We start from the raw sequence: 26,676 nt of genomic DNA on the forward strand, positions 1-26,676 counted from the left end.
AAATACTCTGTTTTCTCTTACAGTAAGAACATGGGAAGATACTGTAGTCAAATTGGAACAGAAATGGCAGACGCTTCTGCCGCTGCCACCATATTTTGGCTTATTTTATTCATTCTAGAGTATATATCATGTTTCTGTGCTAATTATATTGTTTATTATGTCACAGTAGGTGAATTGTGATAGATAAATAAGCCGTACTGTTAACCCCTTCAGGGTCCAAGGCCCAAATCTGAAGTGGTGCCCCAGTGTTTACCTGGAGAGAGTTCCGGGGGTCAACGCCCCCGCGGCCCGGTCTGAGACCAGGCCTCCTGGTGGATCAGAGCCTGATCAACCAGGCTGTTGCTGCTGGCTGCACGCAAACCAACATACGAGCCACAGCCCGGCTGATCCGGAACTGACTTTAGGTGCTTGTCCAGTGCCAGCTTGAAGACTGCCAGGGGTCTGTTGGTAATCCCCCTTATGTGTGCTGGGAGGCAGTTGAACAGTCTCGGGCCCCTGACACTTATTGTATGGTCTCTTAACGTGCTAGTGACACCCCTGCTTTTCATTGGGGGGATGGTGCATCGTCTGCCAAGTCTTTTGCTTTCGTAGTGAGTGATTTTCGTGTGCAAGTTCGGTACTAGTCCCTCTAGGATTTTCCAGGTGTATATAATCATGTATCTCTCCCTCCTGCGTTCCAGGGAATACAGGTTTAGGAACCTCAAGCGCTCCCAATAATTGAGGTGTTTTATCTCCGTTATGCGCGCCGTGAAAGTTCTCTGTACATTTTCTAGGTCGGCAATTTCACCTGCCTTGAAAGGTGCTGTTAGTGTGCAGCAATATTCCAGCCTAGATAGAACAAGTGACCTGAAGAGTGTCATCATGGGCTTGGCCTCCCTAGTTTTGAAGGTTCTCATTATCCATCCTGTCATTTTTCTAGCAGATGCGATTGATACAATGTTATGGTCCTTGAAGGTGAGATCCTCCGACATGATCACTCCCAGGTCTTTGACGTTGGTGTTTCGCTCTATTTTGTGGCCAGAATTTTTGTACTCTGATGAAGATTTAATTTCCTCATGTTTACCATATCTGAGTAATTGAAATTTCTCATCGTTGAACTTCATATTGTTTTCTGCAGCCCACTGAAAAATTTGGTTGATGTCTGCCTGGAGCTTTGCAGTGTCTGCAATGGAAGACACTGTCATGCAGATTCGGGTGTCATCTGCAAAGGAAGACACGGTGCTGTGGCTGACATCCTTGTCTATGTCGGATATAAGGATGAGGAACAAGATGGGAGCGAGTACTGTGCCTTGTGGAACAGAGCTTTTCACCGTAGCTGCCTCGGACTTTACTCTGTTGACGACTACTCTCTGTGTTCTGTTAGTGAGGAAATTATAGATCCATCGACCGACTTTTCCTGTTATTCCTTTAGCACGCATTTTGTGCGCTATTACGCCATGGTCACACTTGTCGAAGGCTTTTGCAAAGTCTGTATATATTACATCTGCATTCTTTTTGTCTTCTAGTGCATTTAGGACCTTGTCGTAGTGGTCCAATAGTTGAGACAGACAGGAGCGACCTGTTCTAAACCCATGTTGCCCTGGGTTGTGTAACTGATGGGTTTCTAGATGCGTGGTGATCTTGCTTCTTAGGACCCTGGTGATCTTGCTTCTTAGGACCCTTTCAAAGATTTTTATGATATGGGATGTTAGTGCTATTGGTCTGTAGTTCTTTGCTGTTGCTTTACTGCCCCCTTTGTGGAGTGGGGCTATGTCTGTTGTTTTTTGTAACTGTGGGACGACCCCCGTGTCCATGCTCCCTCTCCATAGGATGGAAAAGGCTCGTGATAGGGGCTTCTTGCAGTTCTTGATGAACACAGAGTTCCATGAGTCTGGCCCTGGGGCAGAGTGCATGGGCATGTCATTTATCGCCTGTTCGAAGTCATTTGGCATCAGGATAACATCGGATAGGCTTGTGTTAATCAAATTTTGTGGCTCTCTCATAAAAAATTCATTTTGATCTTCGACTCTCAGTCTGGTTAGCGGCTTGCTAAAAACTGAGTCATATTGGGACTTGAGTAGCTCACTCATTTCCTTGCTGTCATCTGTGTAGGACCCATCTTGTTTAAGTAGGGGCCCAATACTGGACGTTGTTCTCGATTTTGATTTGGCATAGAAGAAGAAATACTTTGGGTTTCTTTCGATTTCATTTATGGCTTTTAGTTCTTCCCGCGATTCCTGACTCCTAAAGGATTCTTTTAGCTTAAGTTCGATGCTTGCTATTTCTCTGACCAGTGTCTCCCTACGCATTTCAGATATATTGACCTCTTTTAGCCGCTCTGTTATTCTTTTCCGTCGCCTGTAAAGGGAGCGCCTGTCTCTTTCTGTTTTACATCTACTCCTCCTTTTTCTTAGAGGAATAAGCCTTGTGCATACATCGAGTGCCACCGAGTTAATCTGTTCTAGGCATAAGTTGGGGTCTGTGTTGCTTAGTATATCTTCCCAGCTTATATCGGTTAGGACTTGGTTTACTTGGTCCCACTTTATGTTTTTGTTATTGAAGTTGAATTTGGTGAATGCTCCCTCGTGACTAATCTCATTATGTCGGTCTGGGGCTCCGCGCATACATGACTGAACCTCAATTATGTTGTGATCTGAGTATATTGTTTTTGATATGGTGATATTTCTTATCAGATCATCATTGTTAGTGAAGATGAGGTCTAGTGTATTCTCCAGTCTAGTAGGCTCTATTATTTGCTGGTTTAAATTGAATTTTGTGCAGAGATTTAAAAGCTTGCGTGAGTGTGAGTTTTCATCAGAGCTGCCTCCTGGCGTTATTACTGCAACAATAGTATTTGCTATATTCCTCCATTTTAGGTGCCTTAAGTTGAAATCCCCCAGGAGCAAGATGTTGGGTGCAGGAGCTGGAATGTTTTCCAGACAGTGGTCAATTTTTAACAGCTGTTCCTGGAATTGCTGGGATGTTGCATCCAGAGGCTTGTAGACTATCACAATGACTAGGTTTTGGTTCTCGACCTTTACTGCTAAAACTTCCACTACATCATTTGAGGCATTTAGCAGTTCTGTGTCCAAGAATTTTCAAAAAAAAAAAAAAAAAAAAAATTGTTATTTTTTCTTATGTAATGGTAAAGAATCTTTTTGTGAAGGTAATAAAAGAAAAAAGTACGAAATTTGATAGAAAATTGACGAAATTATGCTCTCGCGAATTTTGATGTGTCTGCGATATTTACGAATCGGCGATTTTGCCGAATTTGACTCCCATTTTAGGCCAATTACATTATTCCAGTCAACCAAATTCTTAGCTATTTCACTAGTATTACTTCTATTCTATCAATTGAGCACAAGAAATCGCCAAGTCAACCGTTTCAACTACAAATTAAAGTGATCGGAAATTGTTAATTTGGCCAATTTAACACAAAGTTCAAAATATTCCAATTTCAAAATAGGATCCAGAATAAACAATATAGGTATTCCTGGAACTAAACTAACATTTCCTCTGTTTATTAGTTACATTTTGAGGCTTTACAAATAAATTCCATTTTGATTTTTTATTCACATAATGAATTTTTATTCACACCAAAAAATAGAAGATTTACTGTTATGCAATACTGTAATAATTGTATAAATATCATCACCATATTTGAGAATGCATATTAGACCCACCAGCTGGCGTGTATTAGACGTGTGAGGCCGTTTGTTTACTCTTGAATATCGGCAAAAATTTAACATTTCTGCTACTTTGAGCTCAGTTTCAAGCCATTTCCAGTGCTAAAACCAATCAAAATCATCTCTATTTCTGTAATATGTCTTCCATTCTATCAAATGAGACCAAGAAATAGCAAATACAACTATAAAAAACATACGAAAAAACACTGCAAAGTCGCTGTTTTAATCGAAAAATCATGATCAGTTTTTTTTCTCATTATACACAGTGTGCTGAAGGATCTGTTTTATGTGGTGCACACATACCACATAGATGTATTTTCTCATATCTAGGCCCAAATGTACCATTCACAGTTTATCAGAGTGAGCTGAGCTCATGACGTAGATCTACGGTTTGGACCCTGAACGTAAAGCCGTAGATCTACGGGACGGACCCTGAAAGGGTTAATAATAGTGTCATATTCAAGTATTTTTTCTCATCTCTCCAGAGTGCAGGAACGAATTAATGGCTTTTCAATTCATTTAAATGAGGAAAATTAATTTGATATATGAGTAAATTGAGTTATGAGCTAGCTCCTGGAATGGATTAAACTCATAAGTCAAGGTTCCACTATAATTTTACATTTCTTGTTTCATCAAAAATGAAATATTTGATACCTCACATTGCAGATGTCTATCTGTAAAATACAAGTTATATACCCAAAACCTAAATAAAAACTTTTTGAATATATGTACATAGTAAGGCTAGTGTTTGATACAGTGTTCCCTCCAGAGAGAAAAAAAAACAGCATAGCATTCCTTAGAGATAAAACCCACAGGACTAGTAAGCCACCAGTGACAAATTTAACACACCCATGCTAAAAAAAAATAATAAATAATTTTACTTTACCTTAAATTCTTTGCTACCTTTGCTTGTAGATATTAGAAGTAAAGAACAAAAAGGCACAATACTGTGACTGGAACGATACACAAATAACCCGCACATAGGAGAGAGGAACTTATGACGATGTTTCAATCTAACTTGGACCAGAGTGACTTTGTAAATGGTCCAAGTCAGACCGAAACATCGTCGTAAGCTCCTCACTCCTACGTGCAGGTTATTTGTGTATTGATATTAGAAGTGTTTGGAGATGGTTATGTAGTTCAATTGAGTAGCAGACAGCTGTGGGTCATCTGGATTATTAGCTGATGCCCCTCATACAATCCACTACACAATTTTCTCATTTATAATAATGAAAACAAAGAGCTTTATCCTAATTTTTTTGTTCTCTTGCTTGTTGATAGGAGCTGTGGCAGAAAAGAATAAGTGCCAAATTCAATTTATGAAGTAAAACACTGGCATGAGAGAGAGAGAGAGCTATCAAGCTCAAGTTGCCATACTTCATGGGGCTCTGAGTCTAGCTTACAGATGGAGAAGGCAATATCTACACATTCCCACAAACAGGTGCAACATTAAGGAATCAAATCATTCATTAACCTGAATTTTGGCAGTGGTGGTGCTTGTTCTTTTCTGCCACACAATGCCTCATACGTAAGTGTTTGGAGATGGTTGTGACTACTGATTGGTAAACAGTTGCAAATTTTCTATTCATGGTTTGTTAATTGACGGATGTGGGTCACCTCTTGAGGTATATTGAACCAGTCAGCAGTCAACACCACTCAGGCCACTGAAATTTCTGAACAGAAGTCCTTTCATGCTCTCCATGGCGAAGTGGAACAGAATTCTTCCTCTGTAAGCCATGCGTGTTGTAAGAGGCGACTAAAATGCCGGGAGCAAGGGGCTAGTAACCCCTTCTCCCATATAAATTACTAAATTTAAAAGAGAAACTTTCGTTTTTCTTTTTGGGCCACCCTGTCTTGGTGGGATATGGCCGGTGTGTTGAAAGAAAGAAAGAAAGAAAGTCTATAATGAAGTAAAATAAGACATTTAATGTGCCCTAGAGTGATTATTATTACGTGCTATTAGCAAAGTAAAGCGATGTTAAATTTGCACTTATTTCATCTAATTCTTTTGTATTTATGTAAGTATTTTAGTATTAAGCAGTGTTTAAATTACATATTTTGGTATTAAGCAGTGTTTAAATTATTTTATACAACCCCATCAATGTATAATGTGCCAATAACAATAGGATTTTTTTCACGGGAATGGATTAATCGTTTTCCCTATATTTCTTATGGGAAAATTTGTTTGGTATATGTCCTGTTTGGTATAAGTCCAAGGTCCTGGAAAGGATTAAGGACGTATACCAGGGTACCACAGTAATTGTATGCCATTGCAATATCAGTGTATTTCTACAATACAGTACAACTTCTATTATGTATTTTGAAAAGAACCATCACATAAGCACAGCATTGAAGATAAATGTATTATAAAGTACACAACAGACTAATTTTACAATGGTCTTTTTTGCTGATTTACTATTCACAATGACTTCATTAATAATAAACTTCTATCATAAAGAAATGTCATAAAATTTTGTCACTAGATAAATAACATTACAACTATAAAGATACTTTTATTAATTTTTCTTACCTTGTTTGTTGTGTCTACTTCCTTGGGATCTCTCAATAATTTTTGTGCAGGTTTCCTAATGACCCGTGGTTTAAGAGCTAAACGATTGACCATGCTTACATAAGTCGGCATCTTAATAACCCTACGGATTGTTCCTGTGCTTCCTGGTTTACTTGCTTCATCACCACCACCTTCAGCTTTCACTTCAGCACGACTTCCGCCACTATCTTTATTGGATCTGTTACCAGCTCTCCCTCCACCGGTACCTCCCCCACTTCTAGGCCCCCGCTTCACTGTTAAACGCTGATATTCTGTAAAATGAAAAAGAACACATAATATATAGTTTACACATACATTAACAAATTCAGAGTATTTAGAAAAATAGTCAACAGACTCAACACTACTATTTAGATATTTTCAAAGTATAAAATTTTTTATTATTTTCAGGAAACTATTAATCTCAAGATAGAGGAATACTGTGTATCAGTGTTGTGAATCATTACTTACTCTTTAATATTTTGTTTCTCTTGAGTGGTAGGGCTCTTCTCCGAGCCTTGTACCCTCCCAACCTTTTCTTGGGATCACCCAACCGAGATCTTTTAACCAAGGTTGATCTATCACTTGATCTCGCAGTTCTTCTAGCAAGAAGACGTGACCTACCGGGTGACAGTGGACGCTTACTTCCTTCAGACTTACGAGATTCAATCCAAAGTCTTAGATCATCTGGACGTCTAGAGAAATTAAATTTTCATTAGAGCAAGGTTTTCAATAAAATATTGCTTCAAGGAGATCACAAATGGTTTTATTATCTGGGATGAATTAACTCAATTTACTTTTTAAAATACAAAATTATTAATTACTATTCATAGGTTTAATACTCCTCTTTAGATTTGCGATAGAAGTGTCAAAGATATACTACCAAGAAGTTACTGGTTCCCAGAGGATTAATCTGAAAACAGTGGAAGAAGCTTGCAAAGTATGCAAGGAATAATGCCTCTAATAATAAATTTCTAGGAGTTAATACTTAAAAACTTAAGAGAATGGATGGCCAGCCTAGCACCCAACAATAGAGTTGTATATACTATCCAGTGCATTTACATTTAGTTTAAAACAGACACTGTATTTAGACACTAGCATGCAAAACCAAAATAAACCACACAAGAAATCTGCCATAGAGCAACATTTCCCTAAAACATTTCACACCACTTGATAAGCACCAACCCGATCATGTTACTACAATTTCAAGTCAATGACAATCATTTTGAGTGGACTTGATCTACAGGGTGCAACAGATGTGTGTGATTCACTTGTAAAAACCTGCATTTGTGGTCACAGTGAGGCCCATGCTAAACTTCCTATAGTACAGAAGCATACATAGTTGGATGAACCATTGTACAGGTGGGGACTGAACTCGCAGCAAATGAGTCTTAAAACTCCAGGCCAGTGTGTAAGCCACTAGGCCAGCTGCAATCGTGTCGTTACGATTTCGTGAGCTATAGCTGGATGAATCTCATTGACTGGTACAATGATTAGCTGAGAGTAAGACACATGTGCAACATCTGGGTATCTTTATTGTAGACGTTTCGCCATCCAGTGGCTTTATCAATACAAATTCCAGGACATAACTTGAAGACATTAGAACTATGTACAGAAGATGAGGTAATCAGTCCCTCAACCTAGGAGTAGGTGCGAACAGCACCATAGTCCCTAGGTTGAGGGACTGATTACCTCATCTTCTGTACATAGTTCTAATGTCTTCAAGTTATGTCCTGGAATTTGTATTGATAAAGCCACTGGATGGCGAAACGTCTACAATAAAGATACCCAGATGTTGCACATGTGTCTTACTCTCATCTTGTCGGTATTATATACCATTCGTACACAACAATGATTAGCACACCATCCTGCTAGTTTAAGGATTGATTTGCCATGGGTTCGAATCCCACATTCTGAAATGTCATAAAATTTTAAGAATTTTGCAAATATTTCATGGTTCTTGATCAATTTATACCAAATAAATGTAAGTGCTCTATACATGCATAAAATTAGCATACACAAAACATAAATGCACTTGGTGAAGAGTAATGTTTTACTTGGACATGCAGAAAACAGAAGAATGACAAAATTAATCCAAAATGCAAGGAATCTTTCATACAGAAACAGATTACAAGCCCTGAACCTACACTCTTAACCCTTTGAGGGTCGAGACCCCCGATCTGAAACTCATCCACAGGGTCCAAGAAAAAAAAAAATGGAAATGTACGAGAGTACAGTAGTACCACACTTGTATGGGTGTGAAGCATGGGTTGTAAATGTTGCAGCAAGGAGGAGGCTGGAGGCAGTGGAGATGTCATGTCTGAGGGCAATGTGTGGTGTAAATATTATGCAGAGAATTCGTAGTGGAAATTAGGTGGTGGTGTAGAGTTACTAAAAATATTATTCAGAGGGCTGAAGAGGGGTTGTTGAGGTGGTTTGGTCATTCAGAGAAGGTGGAGCAAAATAAGATGGCTTATATAAATCTGTAGTGGAGGGGAGGAGGGGCAGGGGTCATCCTTGGAAAGGATGGAGGGAAGGATGGGGAAGAGGGTTAAAAAGAGGTTTTGTGTGTAAGGGGCTTGGACATGCAACAAGCATGTGTGAGCATGTTAGATAAGAGTGGAGACGAATGGTTTTTGGGACCTGATGAGCTGTTGGAGTGTGAGCTGGGTAATATTTTGTGAAGGGTTCAGGAAAACCTATTAGCCAGACTTGAGTCCTGGAGATGGGAAGTACAATGCCTGCACTCTGAAGGAAGGGTTTGGGATACTGGCTGTTTGGAGTGGCATCTAAACTGTCATATCTGAGCACCTCTGCAAAGACAGTGATTATGTGTGAATACTGGTGATTTTTTTTTTAACCCTTTGAGGGTTTTCGTCGTACTAGTACGTCTTACGAGTGGGGGTTTTTGACGTACTAGTACTCATAAATTCTAGCGGCCTCAAATCTAGTGGGAGAAAGCTGGTAGGCCTTCATATGAAAGAATGGGTCTATGTGGTCAGTGTGCACAGTCTAAAAAAAATCCTGCAGCACACAGTGCATAATGAGAAAAAAAAAACTTTTACCATTTTTTTTAATAAATCAGCGACTTTGCAGTGTATTTTCGTATGGTATTTATTGTTGTATTCTAGTTTTCTTGGTCTCATTTTATAGAATGGAAGACATATTTCAGAAATTGAGATGATTTTGACTGGTTTTACAAAGAAAGGTGCCTTGAAATTGAGCTCAAAGTAGCAGAAATGTTCGATTTTTACCAAACTTCAAAAGTAAACAAATTGTGCCAAGCGTGCAATACACGTCAACTGGTGAGTCTAATATTCTTTTACAAGTGCACCAATAATATTTATACTATTTTTTACACTAATGCAGTAGTCTGCATAACAGTAAATCTTATATTTTTTGTGAAAATAAAAATTCAAAGTGGAAAGCAAAAGAATATAAGAGGGGCCTTGAGACATGACTAATGACTAGAGGAAATGTCATTTTAGTGCCAGGAATGTCTTTCTTGTTTATTCTGGACCCTATTCGGAAATTGGCATCTTTTGAAATTTGTGTGAAATTGGCAAAATTGCTAAATTCTGACCACTGTACTGGATAGTTGAATTTCATAAATGAGTGGTTTCTTGCACCCATTCGATAGAAAAAATGGAGTTCTAGCGAAATATTCATGTTTTTTGTCGACTAGTACAGTGAAATTGGCCGAAAATGGGGCTCAAAGTAGGCAAAATCGCCGATGCGTAAACATCGCCGAGACCGCTAACTTTGCGAGAGCATAATTCCGTAAGTTTTCTATCAAATTTCAAACTTTTGGTGTCTTTATGATCGGGAAAAGATTCTCTATCTTTTCATAAGAGAAAATAATTTTTTTTTTTTTTTAAATTTGGCCGACCCTGAGAACGAGTTTCGGAGAGGGCCTGTCGACCCTCAAAGGGTTAAGGGGGGGGGGGGGGGGGGTCACCGTGCCGTGGTGGGAGACAGCAGACATGTGGAAAAAAAAATATGTATATATTATTAAATGACGATAATCTTTTTGGAAAAGGAATGACACCAAAAGTATGAAATTTGATGGAAAACTCATGGAATTACACTTTTACAAAATTAACAGTCTTGGTGACAGTTACGCACCAGCAACATCACCTAATGAGCCCTATTTTAGGACAATTCCATTGCTCCAGTCAACCAAACTCTTAGCCATTTCACTAGTATGCCTTCCATTTTACCAATTGAGAACAAGAAACAGCACATTTAACTATTTTAACTACTCAATAAAGTGATCAGAAATTGGTAATTTTGCCAATTTCACAATTAAAAAATTGCCAATTTAAAAAAAGGTCCAGAATAAACAATGTAGACATTCCTGGCACTAAAACATTTCCTCTCTTTGTTATTTACATCCCCAGGCCTCTCTTATATTTCACTTACTTTCTATTTTGAATTTTTAGTCACACAAAAAATAGAAGATTTACTGTTATGCAGACTACTGCATTATTGTAACAATTGTATAAATAATATCAACGCATTTGTGAACACGCATTAAGACTGACCAATTAGACACCAATTTGACCCCCGGAACTCTCTCCAGGTAAACTCCAGGTAAACGTATTCGACAAGTGATGCGATTTGTGTTCTCTGGAACAGTGAACAAAATTGAATATTTCCTCTGAGCTCAATTTCACACAACTTCCAGTCCTAAAACCAATCAAAGGCATTGCTATTTCTATAATATATCTTCCATTCTATCAAATGATACAAGGAAACTTAAAATGAAACCATAAAAACTATCCAAAAATACACCACAAAGTCACTATTTTAAACCATACATAGTTTATTCCATCATACCCTACGTGGGGCAAGACTTTTTTATATGTGGTGCACACTTCCTGCATAGACCCACTCTCTCACATGCAGGCCAAAATTTACCGTTCACAGCTTATCTAAGTGAATTGAGCTCATCACGTAGTTCTACAGCACGGACACTGAGTTCAAAGCCATAGTACTACGGCACAGACTGCAAAAGGGTTTTATTATGTAGAAATGACTGGAAATAATTTAAATATATAGAGTGGAAGACTGACATGAATAACAAAGATGTGTAGTTTGGAGGGGTATTTGAACAGTAGCATGCATGCCTCTGGCTGGACAGTGCAGTGAATGATGATGAATGTTTCTTTTTTTTTTCTTTTTCTTTTTTTTTTGGTGTGGGGGGGGGAGGGTGGGTCTGTGTCTACGAGACAGATAGAAACACAGAGATACACATGGATATATGATATGATAACGACATATAAAATACTGAGAGGTATAGACAAAGTGGACAGAGACAGGATGTTTCAGAGATGGGACACAGCAGCAAGGGGTCACAGTTGGAAGCTGAAGACTCTGATGAACAACAGGGATATTAGGAAGTATTTCTTCAGCCACAGAGTTGTCAGGAAGTGGAATAGCCTGGGTAGTGATGTAGTGGAGGCAGGATCCATACATAGCTTTAAGAAGAGGTATGATAAAGCTCACGGAGTGGGAAGAGTGATCGGGTAGCGGCCAGTTGAAAGGGCGGGATCAGGAGCTGTGACTCGACCCCCGCAATTACAACTAGGTGAGTACACAGACACAGACAGACAGATGCACACACACACAATATAACACCTGAGTAGTTTTTTTTAGGAAATGGCTGATCCTCCAGACTGGTTTGTCTACAAATGTTCTTAATTCAGTTTGCACAGTAGCTTCATACTTTACAATATTCTCAATCAATAAGAAATTTTTTTTTATAAATATTCAAGTAATATCTTACCTGCTCCTTTTCTTATCTCGGGGTGAGACAGGTCTACGAGGCACTCTGGGTCTTGCTAGTGGACTTCTTCTTGTGGTCTGAGTAACAGGTGAAGGTCCCAACCTGTCTTCAATTCTTCTGTTCTTATCCTTATCTCTGCTTCCTTCTCTTCTTCTCTCCCTGGAACCATCCCCACGAGCACTGCGTCCAATGGGTGAGCGGAGGTGCCTTTCATCTCGCGGCCGATTTTTTGGGAGTGTTTGGCTAGAGCTGGAGTGATTGCCATCCTTACCCCAGTTCCTGACATCACTATTACGATACTCAGATTCACGTTCTCCAGATCTTAGTCGCTTTGCAGATTCTGTATCATGAGTTCGCTCACGTGAGCCAAGCCTTCTGTCTGATTCTTTTCTCTTATCCCTGTCACCTTTGCTCCTATCATTGCCCCTTCTGTTAGCAACACTTCTATTATCTCGACTGAGACTCCTGGCTGTGCCTGAAATACTCGCTTTGCTGCTGTACCTAATTAAATAAATAAAAAAAAACATTAGGAAATGCATATATTTTGTTGGTTTTGCTGCACATCTCATTTTTTTGCTTTAATTTTTCTTTATTACAAGAAGAAAATTTTTGTTTCCTTAATATCTTCTTAAACTTTCTTATCACTCACTTTACATCACATCACTGTTTCTAAAATCAGATAATGGCCCTCCAGCACCTACCCTACCCTACCTTTGCTGCACGCACTAATTGCCTTCTTAAAGCCACACCACTCTTCAGGTCTTTCCTAAAATTCAAGTTATCACTGAAGTACTCAATAGATATTTGTTAATTACTGGATATGGGGATATCAACTCATGGCCTGGTCTTAGGCAAGGCTTCTATTTTATACTCTTATGATAAGACGGTAGTCTCTCCCTGGATGATTACCATCTACCAACCTACATGTGAGAACTTATTTTTTAAACTCCTTTTACATCAGTTGTTTATGTAGTATCACACTGGGGAGAGAAAGAAGAGAGAAACTGAGCTGACACCACAAAAGAAACTGGTGAATTTCAACATTCTGCCATTTTTCTCTTACAATAGACAGCCTATGGCCCATACCAATGAGGGTAATCATGCATCAGACAGCCCACAAGATGCTGTAGGAAGTTGCACTTTCATAAGCTCTACCCCATATTGGACCCTTTCTATTGGATTGTTTGACAAATTATATTTTGGCAAGTGAAGAACATTGAATCACAATGGATAGCAATTATTTCAAGAACATCTCTGATAGTATGCCTTCAACTGCTAAACAAGTAATGAAAGCTGAAGGTTACAGAATAAAGTGTTTAGTTCTTTGTTTTGTTACCCCTTTTTATTAATATTTTTTTTATGTAAAATGATGTAAAATAGTATAATGCTGACGATTTCTACTGTATCAACTTCTTGTGGGCACTGTAGCTACTACAAAGCAAGACCAAATGAAACGTCTCCTTGGATAATGCATACTGTGCACTTAAAATCTTTCTCCTAAACCTTTTATCAAACACAATGTAGTTCACCAGAAGACTGGACTAAGATAGCACAATTAGATTTGCCTCGACCCTTTTCCTTAGATACAATTACTGTACTGTAGTCAAGCTCTCCAATAAACTACACAGCCTAACAAGGTTCTTTACTAATAAAAAATATAAACTACTGATAAAATAACCTAAGGCAGCTTTGTAAATAATGAAAGCCTCCCCTATCCAGTTTAGAAGCTTTACAAACAGCAATCTGAATAGAATTTCAGAGAAGCTTTACAAACAGCAATCTGAACAGAATTTCACTCTCAGATATGCTTAGCAACAAGAACTGTCAAATTATAAATCTGTCAACTCAAAAAACAATATTGCAATAACTTTCAAGTTGCATTGCAAAAATACAAGGATACAAGGGTAACATTGTGATGAAGAAAGAACTGTTAGAACATCCTCTTATCACTCCTTTGTCAACCCATCCCTCTCCATCTTGTCTACATGCCTAAATTACCTCAACAACCCCTCCTCATCCCTCTCAAACTCTTGGTCACACCACATCGCCTTTTAATTTCTATGCTCTGAATTCTCTATATCAGGGATTCCCAACTTTTTCTATGCCCCACAACCCCTAGGAAATGTTTGATTAATGTTGTACCCCCTACAAGAGTAATATCACATTTCAATCACAAACTGAACCAAATACAGTACTACAGGTGAATAAATTGAACTAAAAAAATAAGTTTTTAATTCACTGCATAAAATGCAAATATGACTTGAGCAATTAGAAAAGTTTTGGCAAAATAAATAGAAATGTGCTTTTCATTAGGACTCTTTGTTGCACCCCCTGGGTGTGTGTGCATCCCAGGTTGGGAACCCCTGCTCTACACACATGACATTTCCACTGCTTCTAGCCTCCTTTCCATTGCAGTATTCCAAAAGCTATACCTCACACCCATATGAAAATGTTGGTACCACTATACTTTGATATGTTCCATAGATAAATTTATTTATTTATTTATTTTGTTTATTTACTTCAACACACACACTCCCCCTCATCTATTCTATTGTTCGCTTCATCTTTCAAAGACCCATTTGCTGACATGTCCATTCCCAAATATCTAAATACTACCAAATGGAGTATAGGTAATGAGATCAAAAAAGAATGGGGTAGATTTAAGAATGCAGTGCTAGTGTGTGCAACAAAAGCTTGTGGATATAGTATGGAGAGTGAAGGAGAGAAGAGGAGCAATGGTAAAATGAGGTAAAGAGTCGTATGGGGGAAAAGCTAGCATACGAGAGATTTTGACAACGCAGAAGTGATATACAGAGAGTGGAGTATATGGAGAGTAAAAGTTAAGAGTGGTAAGGGATGTGTAAAAGGAGAGCAAATGAATAAATGGGTGAGGTTTTGTTAACAAATTTTACCGAGAATAAGAAAGTTTTGGAGAGATATTACCAAAACTGTTGTCCAGAGGGCTGAGGAAGGGTTGTTGAGGTGGTTCGGACATGTAGAGAGAATGGAGCGAAACAGAATGACTTCAAGAGTGTATCAGTCTGTAGTGGAAGGAAGGCGGGGTAGGGGTCGGCCTAGGAAAGGTTGGAGGGAGGGGGTAAAGGAGCTTTTGTGTGCGAGGGGCTTGGACTTCCAGCAGGCGTGCGTGAGCGTGTTTGATAGGAGTGAATGGAGACGAATGGTTTTTAATACTTGACGTGCTGTTGGAGTGTGAGCAAAGTAACATTTATGAAGGGGTTCAGGGAAACTGGCAGACCGGACTTGAGCTCTGGAGATGGGAAGTACAGTGCCTGCACTCTGAAGGAGGGGTGTTAATGTTGCAGTTTAAAAGCTGTAGTGTAAAGCACCCTTCTGGCAAGACAGTGATGGAGTGAATGATGGTGAAAGTTTTTCTTTTTCGGGCCACCCTGCCTTGGTGGGAATCGGCCAGTGTGTTAATAAAAAATAATAAAAATAAATGGTAAGGTGGATAGGGGAGCAATGTGGCAGACATTCCAACTGTATGGAATAAGGGGTAAGTTACAGAAATTAATTAAGAGTATAAAAAAAAAAAAAAAATTAGGTAATGAAAAATTGGATACCAGATTGGAAGGAGAGAGTAGCGAGGAACTGAATGTATTCAGATATTTGGGAGTGAATGTGTTGGTGGAAGGGTCTATGAAAGATAGATGAACCATAGAACTGACAAGGGGAAGTTAAGACACATGTGCAACATCTGGATATCTTTATTGTAGTAGACGTTTCGCCATCCAGTGGCTTTATCAATACAGATTCTAGGACATAATAGGAAGACAGTAGAACTATATACAAAAGATGAGGTAATCAGTCCCTCGGCCTTGGAGTTAGTGTTCACAGCATCGTGGTGGAGGAGACTCTCCTCCACCACGATGCTGTGAACACTAACTCCAAGGCCGAGGGACTGATTACCTCATCTTTTGTATATAGTTCTACTGTCTTCCTATTATGTCCTAGAATCTGTATTGATAAAGCCACTGGATGGCGAAACGTCTACTACAATAAAGATATCCAGATGTTGCACATGTGTCTTAACTTTCATATTGTCGGTATTTTATACCTTTCTTTGCACAACTGACAAGGGGAAAAAGGTGGGTGGTGCACTGAGACATCTGTGGAGGCAAAGAGGGGGAATGTATCAAAGTATGGTGCTACCAACACCCTGAAATGGGCGTGAACTATGGGTTTTAAATGTTGCAGCGAGGAGGAAGTCGAAGGCAGTGAAATTGTCACGTGTGAATATAATGTATAGTTTAATTTGAAAATTAGTACCATTTGGAGAGTTGAGGAGAGATTATAGAGGGGGCTTGAACATTTCGAGAGGATGGAGGAAAACTGGACAACTTGGAGGGGGTGTATAAATTTGTGGTGAGGGAAGGAGGGGTGGTGGGTTGTCCTAGGTTTGCAACCTCTCTAATATAAATTTTTCTAATTATAATTTTTTACTAGCTCATTTTTGTAAATTTACCGCTCCATAACCTATGTCAAGTTTTAAGTAGTCTTTAAGTATTAAGGTGCCTTTCTTTGTGCTTAACAATACTTTATTACATGTAAACTACAGTTTGTATACTATACAAAGAAATAAAAGTTTTGCATTTTGAGGGAGGGGTAAAGGAGATTTTGTATGCAAGGGTCTTGGGCATCCAACAAGTGTGTGTGAGAGCATGTTAGATAGAAGTGGAGGCAAGTGGTTTTTATGACTTCATGTTGGAGTATGAGCAAGGAAACATTTATGAAGGGATTCAGGAAACTGTTTAGCCAGACTTAAGTCCTGGAGGTGGGAAGTACAGTGCCTGCACTCTGAAGGAAAGGTGAGGATATTGCAGTTTGGAGGGGCATCTGAACTGTAGTGTCAGTGCATTTCTGGCAAGACAGTGAAGGAACACGTGATGGTAAGAGTCTCTTCTTTTTCGGGCCACCTTTCCTTGGCGGGAGACTGCCGGTGTAAAAAAAAAAAAAAAAAAATCCATATTCAATCTACCACTGCCTAGACTGTTACCCTCACCACCTTGCTCTCTTCTATATTCACTTTTAATTTTCTTCTTTTACATACCCTCCTAAATTCATCTACCAACCTTTTGTAATTTGCCTTCAGAATCCCCTAAAAGTACTGTACCATCGGCAAAGAGAAACTGAGACAACTTCCACTTTGTATCAGATCCAACATCTTTCATTACTCCAACTCTTCTAAACACCCAAGTATTTACTTCTTTCAGAGCCACATCTGTAAGTATGTTAAACAACTATGGTGACATCATGCATCCATCTAAATTTTACTGTGAATGGAAGTTATAGAAGTTATAGAATAATAATACAGTGTAAACTGTAGTAACAAAAAGCTCCTCACATGGTAATACTAAATATAATGAACATATAGCTAAATTATTATCAACATTAACATAATAGCACAGTTTCCAAACCTCTCTTTTGATCTGGTACCCTCAAAGCTTCGCTCTCTGCTACTTCTCTGCCCTCTGAGATACGGACTCCTTGGAGAGGGGGGTCTTCTGCTAGGAGGGGATGGGGGCCGTCGAGGAGAAGTTACACGTCGCAAGGGTGATGGGGAACGGTACTGTCTGGAGACAGTGGCCTGGAGTGTTGGGCTCCTTTTACTGTTTGATGCATATCCTATAAAACAAGCAAAAATAAATAATTTAAACTATAATTCTTAGTGTAGTGTACAAAAATTTCTTCTACAATCAACTCTATGAACACACACACTGTGCATGCTCTATCATTGTTCAAGGAGGATATTACAAAACTATCTTAATGACAAGTTTTGCAATTTTCCTTTTTACCACATTTTTTTCACAAATACTATAGTCATATCTACAAATTCATGGGCTACCTTCTTTAACCTTTTCAATGACCATCACATAGAACTAAGTCATTAAAGCGAGGGTCCCTCATGTAGTTTTAAGTCATAGGTTCAGCTCACTCAAATAAGCTGCAAGTGCTAAATTTTGGCCTAGATATGAAAGAATGGGTCAGCGTGGTGAGTGTGCACAGTACAGGTGCTCCTCGACCTACAATGGGGTTATGTTCTGACAAACCCAATAAGTAAATAACTACTGTCACTGAATAAGTAAACAAATAATTACTGTAACTAAATACCAGTAGTGAAAAGTAAATAAATGAATACAAGTTATGAACTTGCTGCCTTCAGCTGGGTAATTTTCTCAGGTTTCATCTCCAAAGTAATTGTTTTTGCACCACTGTAAAGTCAAAATATATTAAGTTGAGAAGCACCTGTATAAAAAATAAATCCTGCCCTATGCGGAACATGACAAAAAAAAAAAAACTAACTGTGTCTGGTTTAACCTCTCAAGGGTGGGTCCCATAGTACTACGGCTTTGAAGCCAGGGTCGGTCCCATAGTTCTAAATGATGAGCTCAACTCACTCAGATAAGCTGTGAGTGGTAAATTTGGGCCTAGATATGAGAGAATGGGTCTATGCAGTAACCATGTATCACATAAAAAAAAATCCTGCAGCAAGCAGTTCATAATGGGAATAAAAAAAAAAGCTTACCGTGTTTTTGGTTTAAGACACCAACTTTGCGGAGTACTTTCATATGGTTTTTACGGTTTTATTTCAGGTTTCTTGGTCTCATTTTATAGAATGGAAGATATATTACAGAAAAAGAGATGATTTTGATTGGTTTCATGACTGAAAGAAACTTGAAATTGAGCTCAAAGTAGTGAAAATTTTTTATTTTTACTGATATTCCAAAGCACACAAATGACTTCACTAGTCCAGTCTTACACGCATTTATGAATGCATTGACATTTATACAATTATTACAATAATGCAGTAGTCTCCATAATAGAAAATATTCAATTTTTTTGTTTGAATAAAAATCCAAGAATGTCTGCCTTGTTGATCCTGGACCCTAGTTCAGTTTAATATGTTTATTATGCACCCCATACCCATCCTGTGGGCGGTAGTCAAAAGATTACAGAGGTACATAATTGGTCCAGGGACTGGACTCCAAAGTTTTGATAGCTGAGCAAGTTACAAAGGTAATGAACTAGATCTGGTCATAATCATGACCAAGTTACAAAGGTAATGAGCTCCAGGTAGAGCTGGTCACACTCATGAATAATTGCAAAGGTAATGAATCATAAACACATTAATCATGAGAATTTACAAAGGTAATGAGCTCCAGGTAGAGCTGGTCAAAATCATGACAAGTTTCAAAGGTAATGAATGATAAACACGTTATCACATGATTACAATCATAGACAAATTACAGAGTAATGAGCAGTTAACAAACATAGCAGGGAATTCATCCATTGCCCCAACAACAGATGTTGCTAGGTGCCTGTCTCTCCTCGGCAGACAGCCATTGCAAACAGCAGCAAGTTGCCCCGGGATCTGCTGCTTGCACGAGCACCATCGACCCTCCCCAAGAAGTCCAAGAAGCCAGTGGCTCCGTTAGCAGCCCGATGGAGAGCTGTCCTAGGGACATGGCAACGTCCTGGTGGACGCCAAGTTGACTGAAGATCCCAGGCCCTCGTGTGCACGGATGTTGAAGCTTGAGGAACCGAGTACACACTGCCTGTGGCACACCTGACAGCTGCCTCACGGTCAAACTCCACGATGCTGTCCCTGTAGTGGAATCTCCTGTGAGCCCGGCACTCCCTACAGTGCCATCGCTGACATCGTGGGTTAGGGGAGAAGTACCCTCTATAGATGGGGTGGCGCTGGGAGTTCCTGAACCCTATCTTGGAATTTTGCGTGAAACAGGCCAAATTACCAACCTGATAACTTTATTTGGTAGATGAAATAGTTGAACGAGTGGTTTCTTGAACTCAGTAGAATGGAAGGCATACTAGTGAAATAGCTAAGAATATGGTTGACTGGAACAATGAAATTGGCCTAAAACTACTCAAAGAGGGCGAAATCACTAATGCATAAATAATACTGACAGCAAAATTTGTGAAAACATAATTTAGTCAGTTTTCCATCAAATTTTATACTTTGTTTTATTACCTTCAGAAACATTCTCTACCATTTCATGATTTTTTTTTTTTTTTTTTAATGTTCCTACTCTGACAGCAAGCCTAAGATCAGGGGTCCCGACCCTGCAAGGGTTAAAATAGCGACTGAGGTGTTTTCTAGGATGGTTTTTATGGTTTTACTGGTTTGTTTCTTGGTATCTGATAAAATGAAAGACATTACTGAAAGATGATTTTGGTTGGTTTCACAACTAGAAGTACATAAGAACATAAGAATGGAGGAACACTGCAGAAGGCCTACTGGCCCATGCGAGGCAGGTCCTTATCAAAACGACTACTGCCTAAAGCTTCCCTAGAAATAACTCCCGTACCCAATGACACCAATCAAACCCAGCCCCTCCCACTCATATATTTGTCCAGTCTCTTCTTAAAGCTACCCAAGGTCCTAGCCTCTATCACCCCACTGGGAAGACTGTTCCACGCATCTACAACTGTTAGAGAACCAGTACTCACCTATGTCCTTTCTAAATCTAAATTTATCCAAAATCCATTATTCCTGGTTCTTACCTAGTTCGACACCCTCAGTACTTTATTAATATCTCCCTTGTTTATGCCCGTCATCCACTTATACACTTCAGTGATATCTCCCCTCATTCTACGCCTCTCCAGAGAGTGGAGATTTAAGGCTTTGAGTCTATCTTCATACGGGAGGTTCCTTACACAGTAAATCATTTTAGTCATTCTTCTCTGTATGTTCTCTAATGAGTCTATATCCATCCTGTAGTAAGGGGACCAAAACTGAGCAGCATAATTTATACATCACTAGTGATGTATAGAGCTGTAAAATAACTTTTGGACTTCTGTTACTTATACTTCTTGAGATAAATCCAAGTAATCTGTTGGCCTTGTTGCACACACTAAGGCACTGCTGTCTTGGCTTCAGATTTCTGCTTACCATGACTCCCAAGTCTTTTTCACATTCTGTATGATCAAGCTCTACTTCACCTAGATTATAGCTTCGAGGGTTATTTTCATTACCAAGGGCAAGTACCTTACACTTATCCACATTGAACTTCATCTGCCATTTTTCAGACCAAGACATTAATTTGTCCAAATCGTCCTGGAGTTCATTGATATCCTCCTCAGAGTGAATTATACGGCCTATCTTTGTATCATCAGCAAATTTACTCGTGTCACTCGTAATCCCTTCATCAAGGTCATTAATGTAAATTATAAACAAGAGAGGGCCTAAAACTGATCCTTGTGGAATGCCACTAGTGACTAATCCCCATTCAGATTTCACTCCATTAATGGTAACTCTCTGCTTTCTATTGGTAAGCCATGCCTCAATCCATGCTAGAACTTTACCTCCTATACCATGAGCTGCCACTTTTTTTAAGAGTCTCTTCTGAGGTACTCTATCGAAGGCTTTACTAAAATCCAAATAAACAATATCATATTCCTTATCACTGTCAACTGCCTCAAATGTTCTATTGAAGAACGTCAGTAAGTTTGTCAGGCAGGAACGACCTCTCGTGAATCCATGCTGAGATTCATTTATCAAGTTATGCTCTTCAAGGTGACTTCTGATAATGTCAGCTATAATTGATTCTAATAACTTGCCCACTATAGATGTCAGGCTTATTGGATGGTAATTTGAAGGAGTGGACTTATCCCCTGATTTGAATATAGGAACCACATTAGCCATCTTCCACAACTCTGGCACAACACCGGTAAGGATGGACGCATTGAATACACTCGTTAATGGCTGACTAAGCTCCATCTTGCATTCCTTAAGTACCCTGGAAAACAACTCATCGGGTCCCGGGGACTTATTTTCTTTCAGTTTGTCTATCTGTTTAATAACCATGTCCCTCGTGACAGTAATATTAGTTAACTTAAATTAATCGGGAACTAAACAATTGTTAATTACTGGAATCTCATTTACATCTTCCTGTGTAAAAACTGACAAAAAATAGTCTTTAAATAAGGAACACATTTCCAGTTCATTATCCGTCAGCTGTCCATTCCCAGTTTTCTGAGGTCCTACTTTTTCCTTCACCTTCGTCCTATACACTTGAAAGAACCCCTTTGGATTAGTCTTTGATTCATTAGCAACTCTAATTTCACAGTCATGTTTAGCCTTTCTAATTGCCTTTTTTACTTCTCTTTTAAGCTAAACATATTGGTCAGTAAGGTTAACCTCTCCTCTTCTGATGCGCCTATAAATTCCCCTTTTCTCCCCTAATAGATGCTTTAGCCTCCTGTTAACCTATTTGGGTTAACAGGGCTCAAAGTTGCAGAAATATTAAATTTTTGAAGATTTTTGCTGAAGACTGGTAGGTGTTCTCATATCTCCCCCAGTCTGCTATGGGTTTGGATTAAGTCAGATTCAATTACTGGGACACTGCAAACCATGACTAATCATTCCTGGTTATATTTTATTATCTGGGAAATAGAGAAACTATTTTTGTGTGATTATGAATTGAAAATAGAAGGCAAGCGTAATATAGGAGAGGCCTGGGAACATGGTTAATGAACAAAACAAATGTTTTACTTCCAGGAAAGCCTACATTGTTTATTTTGCAATATTTTTAAAATGGTATTTTTTTAGTTGTAAAAATTGGCCAAATTACCGACTTCTGGGTACTTTATAAGGTTGTTGTAATTGTGGAAATGGGTAGTTTCTTGTACTCTCACAATATAATGGAAGGCATACTAGCAAAATGGCCAAGAATTTGATTGAATGGAACAAAATAGCCAATGCGTAAATTGCACCCTGATCACTAACTTTGCACCTGTATAATTCAGCAAGTTTTTTAGTAAATTTTGTGCAAAAGAGTGTAAGTGTATATGACCAGCACATATGAGCGTCTGACTCACATCCAGGTAGTAAAGTACAACCTTAAAACTTGGCTGGCAGGCCAGCTCTCATACCATTGGTTGACTTAATACACAAATAACCCGCACACAAGAGAAACTTATGACAATGTTTCGGTCTGACTTGGACCATTCACAAGTCACACAGACAGAAGAAAATGAGTGAGCCAGTATATAGTGGCGAGAGGACAGGGACAGGAGAAAGAGGGAAAAGAAGTAATGGTAGTGGTAATGTATTTGTGACCCTTCAGTTCCTTGCATACAAAATTTCCACTCTTGCCTTCTCACGTGCTTAACGGACTTTCTTCTCTCCCAAACTCCCTACTTCTGTGAAAGTTACTGTTTTCTGCCTTCCTTATATTTCCAGTCTTTCTAATCTCAACAACTCTCTCCATTCCCTAGTCTGTGTGACTTAAAATGGTCCAAAAAGGACCAAAAATATCATCATAAGTTTTTCTGTGCAGGTTATTTGTGCACTGTTCCAGTCAGAGTATTGTGCCTTTTTGTTCTTTATTGGTTGACTTAACTGGATAATTAATGGAGCAGAGGGGCCCCAGAACAGCTCCATTCTGAATTACCAGTTGGCTGATCAAGAGGGCATGTCAACAGATGTGTGATGAATGCTGAATAAATTGCAAAGTACTCTGTGTAACCATTGTGTAAAACTATTACAGATTATTGCTTCACACATTTGGCAGGACAAAAGTACCTCCCTGGATGGCTGCTGTTTAAATATATATCACAGAAATGGTCTCAAACATTATCTGTACAGACTAATTATATATTAGTTTGTAGCTTCTCAGAACCTTTAGGGACATAACCCCACATGAATTTGTAGGCATGCCTGTACATTTTCTTAAAAAAAAAAAAAAAAAAAAATTTAGCAAACTAGGAAAAAATAATTAGTCTAATATTACACTTTTATTCAAATATGGTAATACCAATATTCAATGTTTAAAAAGATTTGAACAATTCTTACTTCTGGGACTTGTCGAGGTATAACTGGGATAGCTGCGAGTGACCAAAGGTTGTGGGGATGGCGGTGATGGTGGTCTTGCATGGGGTGAGGTTGGACGTAGGTCACGTGGGTATTGTCCTGGCGGACCATACACAACACTGTCTCCGATCACATACCTAAAATTTTTCAGAAGATTTAATAAATGCTCTAGACAAATAAATCTTAACACCAGCACTTGGCTATAAAATAACAGTTAACTCACTTACAGTAAAGGAAAGGGGAAGAGAGAAAGAAGGGGAAGGGGAGGGAAGGCAGTCAATCAATGAAGCAGACTATGGCCACTTAATTGAAACTTTTAATATAACAAGAATTTTTGGTAAATCGGACACCCCTTCCCCTCCCTATTAGTCCATTTTACTGGACTTTAATGTACTTGTTTTCTAAAATTATATGATGATACAGTTATTTGCAGGAAACCAGTACCTTACTATATCACCTTTAAAAGTCTAGAGGCAGGCTATTATCACATTAGCATTAAAATTATACACCAGGTAATTATCTATCAAGAGTAATTAGATAGTGCCATAAAGTTATTCCTCCTCTCCCTTATTTTTAGCTAAGTAGGCTGGAGAGTAAAATTAAATTATTTTTTTTATGTGCAGTAGTGCAAGGAACTAGGGAAATGGGCTTACCACTCATCAGAAGTAAAGGCACTTTCTATTAGGTTTAAGTCCTATTTGCAAAACCTAATTTTCAAGTTATTCAATGATGTTTTGTACATAATGAAGATAGGATTCAGCAATATGCTTAAAAACACACACAACACACACACACACACAAGTATTATTAATGCACAATGGAAGATACACAAAACAGCAAGTGGGTATCTGCAGCAGCAGCAACTAAAGACTATCTTTTCTAAGTTTCCCAATATAGGGGAAAAAAAAAAAGCATGTCCAATTGATAACTGATTAAGATGTTCTTGAAAATGGCACTTAAGAAAAAATAAAATAAACTGATAATATATGGGAAAAATAGGGTTACATTCTCTGGAACCCCAAAAATAGCAAAAAATTTTAGGTCTCCAAATTGTATAAAAATAAATGTAATTGAAGTTGGTTTAATGCATTGATTTAGGCTACAAATCTTACAGAAATATTTCTTACCCTAACATGTGGTTGCTGGTACCAGTATGATTCTGAACAGAGTGAAGAAGGACGCTGTGGCCCTACTGGGCTGATGTGGAAGGTTGTGGATTGTCTACTGGTGGATATTTGAGACTCTGGCACTAAAGTCAATGGTTGTACAGTGGACCCCCGGTTAACGAACTTTTTTCATTCCAGTAGTATGTTCAGGTGTCAGTACTGACCGAATTTTTTCCCATAAGGAATATTGTGAAGTAGATTAGTCAATTTCAGACCCCCAAACATACACGTACAAACGCACTTACATAAATACACTTACATAATTGGTCGCATTTGGAGGTGATCGTTATGCGGGGGTCCACTGTACTGTACTGAGAAATTCTATGTGTCTTTGGTCTCTTTTACCCTGCAGTGCTGTATGTGGCTGATGGTAAGGCATCACCTGCTGCTCTAGGCCTCAGATGAACACACAGGGAAAGTTGAGTTTCACTCATTAGACCCCAAAAAATGCCAACCAATTTTTTAAGCTATGTAATTTGGCAAAACTAAAAACTAACAAGTTTTCTATTCACAGTACAGGAGGGCCCCATTTGTATGGCTCTTAGGTTCCTGACTTTGTACAATAAGCAAACATTGTCAGCTGGAAATTTTTTTTTCCATTATTGAATATGTCTAAAATGCCTGATAAATGTGATTGCACTACAGTATCATATTAAGTGCTCATTACAGCTAGGCATTAAAAAAAAAAGACAAACAATAGTAAAATATACAGTATAATACTTACCTTAAAACATGGTGCTGGTCACTCTTCCCTTACTTAACTGTTGAATGAAAATGGCAGAGAAGCGGTAAAACCACTGAACATAATGAACGATACCTTAACTGAAAGCCAATGAAAGCACAGAACACTGAAAAGAGGGTGCTGTATATGCAGAGCCCTCATGTAGTTGTCATTGCTTGATATGGAAATGTGTGGGGAGAGATAATGTGACCCAGTACAACACCTACGCAAACCTGTGAAATGTGAAAGGGAGTTCCGCATCTATTACCTGTCACAACTATCACCTGCCTCCACCAAAACCACTATCACCTGCAAATATTAGTAAAAAAATACCATATTTTACCAGCTACGACAAGATTTTTCAATAAATAATATGTCCAAGAGTAATAATACCCACCATCATAAAAATGCAAGCTATCCAAAAAATATGAAAAAATGAAAATCCTAAGAAAAGCTTCTCAAGGCTCAGCTTGTGTTGGTATTGATGGGTTCAGGGTTGTGACGGCCCAAGGATTGTTGTGTCCTCACATCGTAAGACGAAATTATCGTAAGTCGAATTAATTTTCCCCATAAGAAATAATGGAAATCAAATTAATCCGTTCCAGACACCCCAAAGTATGAAAAAGAAAAAAAAATTTACCACATGAAATATACATTTCCCTACACACAAAAAGGAGGATACATGCACAATATATATTGTATAATGAAGAATAAATGACACCTTTATTGCAGATGTGGTGATGAGTGATGGGATGGGAGGAGGGGAGATGGAGGTGTTATTTTTTAGTAGGGAAATCCCCTTCCATAAGGACTTTAGGTAGCAAGTCCTTTTCTGGGGTTACTTCCCTTCTTGTAATGCCATTGGGAACAACTTGAGAGTCACTGGACCTCTGTCACACCAAAAATCTGTCCATAGAGCTCTGTACCTCGCGTTCCTTTA

The 26,676-nt window shown here is 38.7% G+C and overlaps 1 protein-coding gene across 7 annotated transcripts in view; it reads right to left on the reverse strand.

Moving 5' to 3' along the window:
• The window catches only part of LOC128688371 (serine/arginine repetitive matrix protein 5), a 113,711-nt gene that overhangs the window by 4,094 nt on the left and 82,941 nt on the right, over positions 1-26,676 (reverse strand). For all 7 annotated transcript variants that reach the window (XM_053776201.2, XM_070086758.1, XM_070086757.1 and 4 more), the window contains 5 exons: positions 23,832-23,986; positions 17,434-17,641; positions 11,999-12,499; positions 6,682-6,905; positions 6,196-6,485 (listed from right to left, as the gene is read on the reverse strand). In XM_053776201.2, the coding sequence (XP_053632176.1) occupies positions 6,196-6,485; positions 6,682-6,905; positions 11,999-12,499; positions 17,434-17,641; positions 23,832-23,986 (1,378 nt within the window). The remainder of the gene's footprint in view (positions 1-6,195; positions 6,486-6,681; positions 6,906-11,998; positions 12,500-17,433; positions 17,642-23,831; positions 23,987-26,676) is intronic.

Source organism: Cherax quadricarinatus, chromosome 19 (genome assembly GCF_038502225.1).
Source record: "Cherax quadricarinatus isolate ZL_2023a chromosome 19, ASM3850222v1, whole genome shotgun sequence".
Classification (NCBI taxonomy): Eukaryota; Metazoa; Arthropoda; class Malacostraca; order Decapoda; family Parastacidae; genus Cherax; species Cherax quadricarinatus.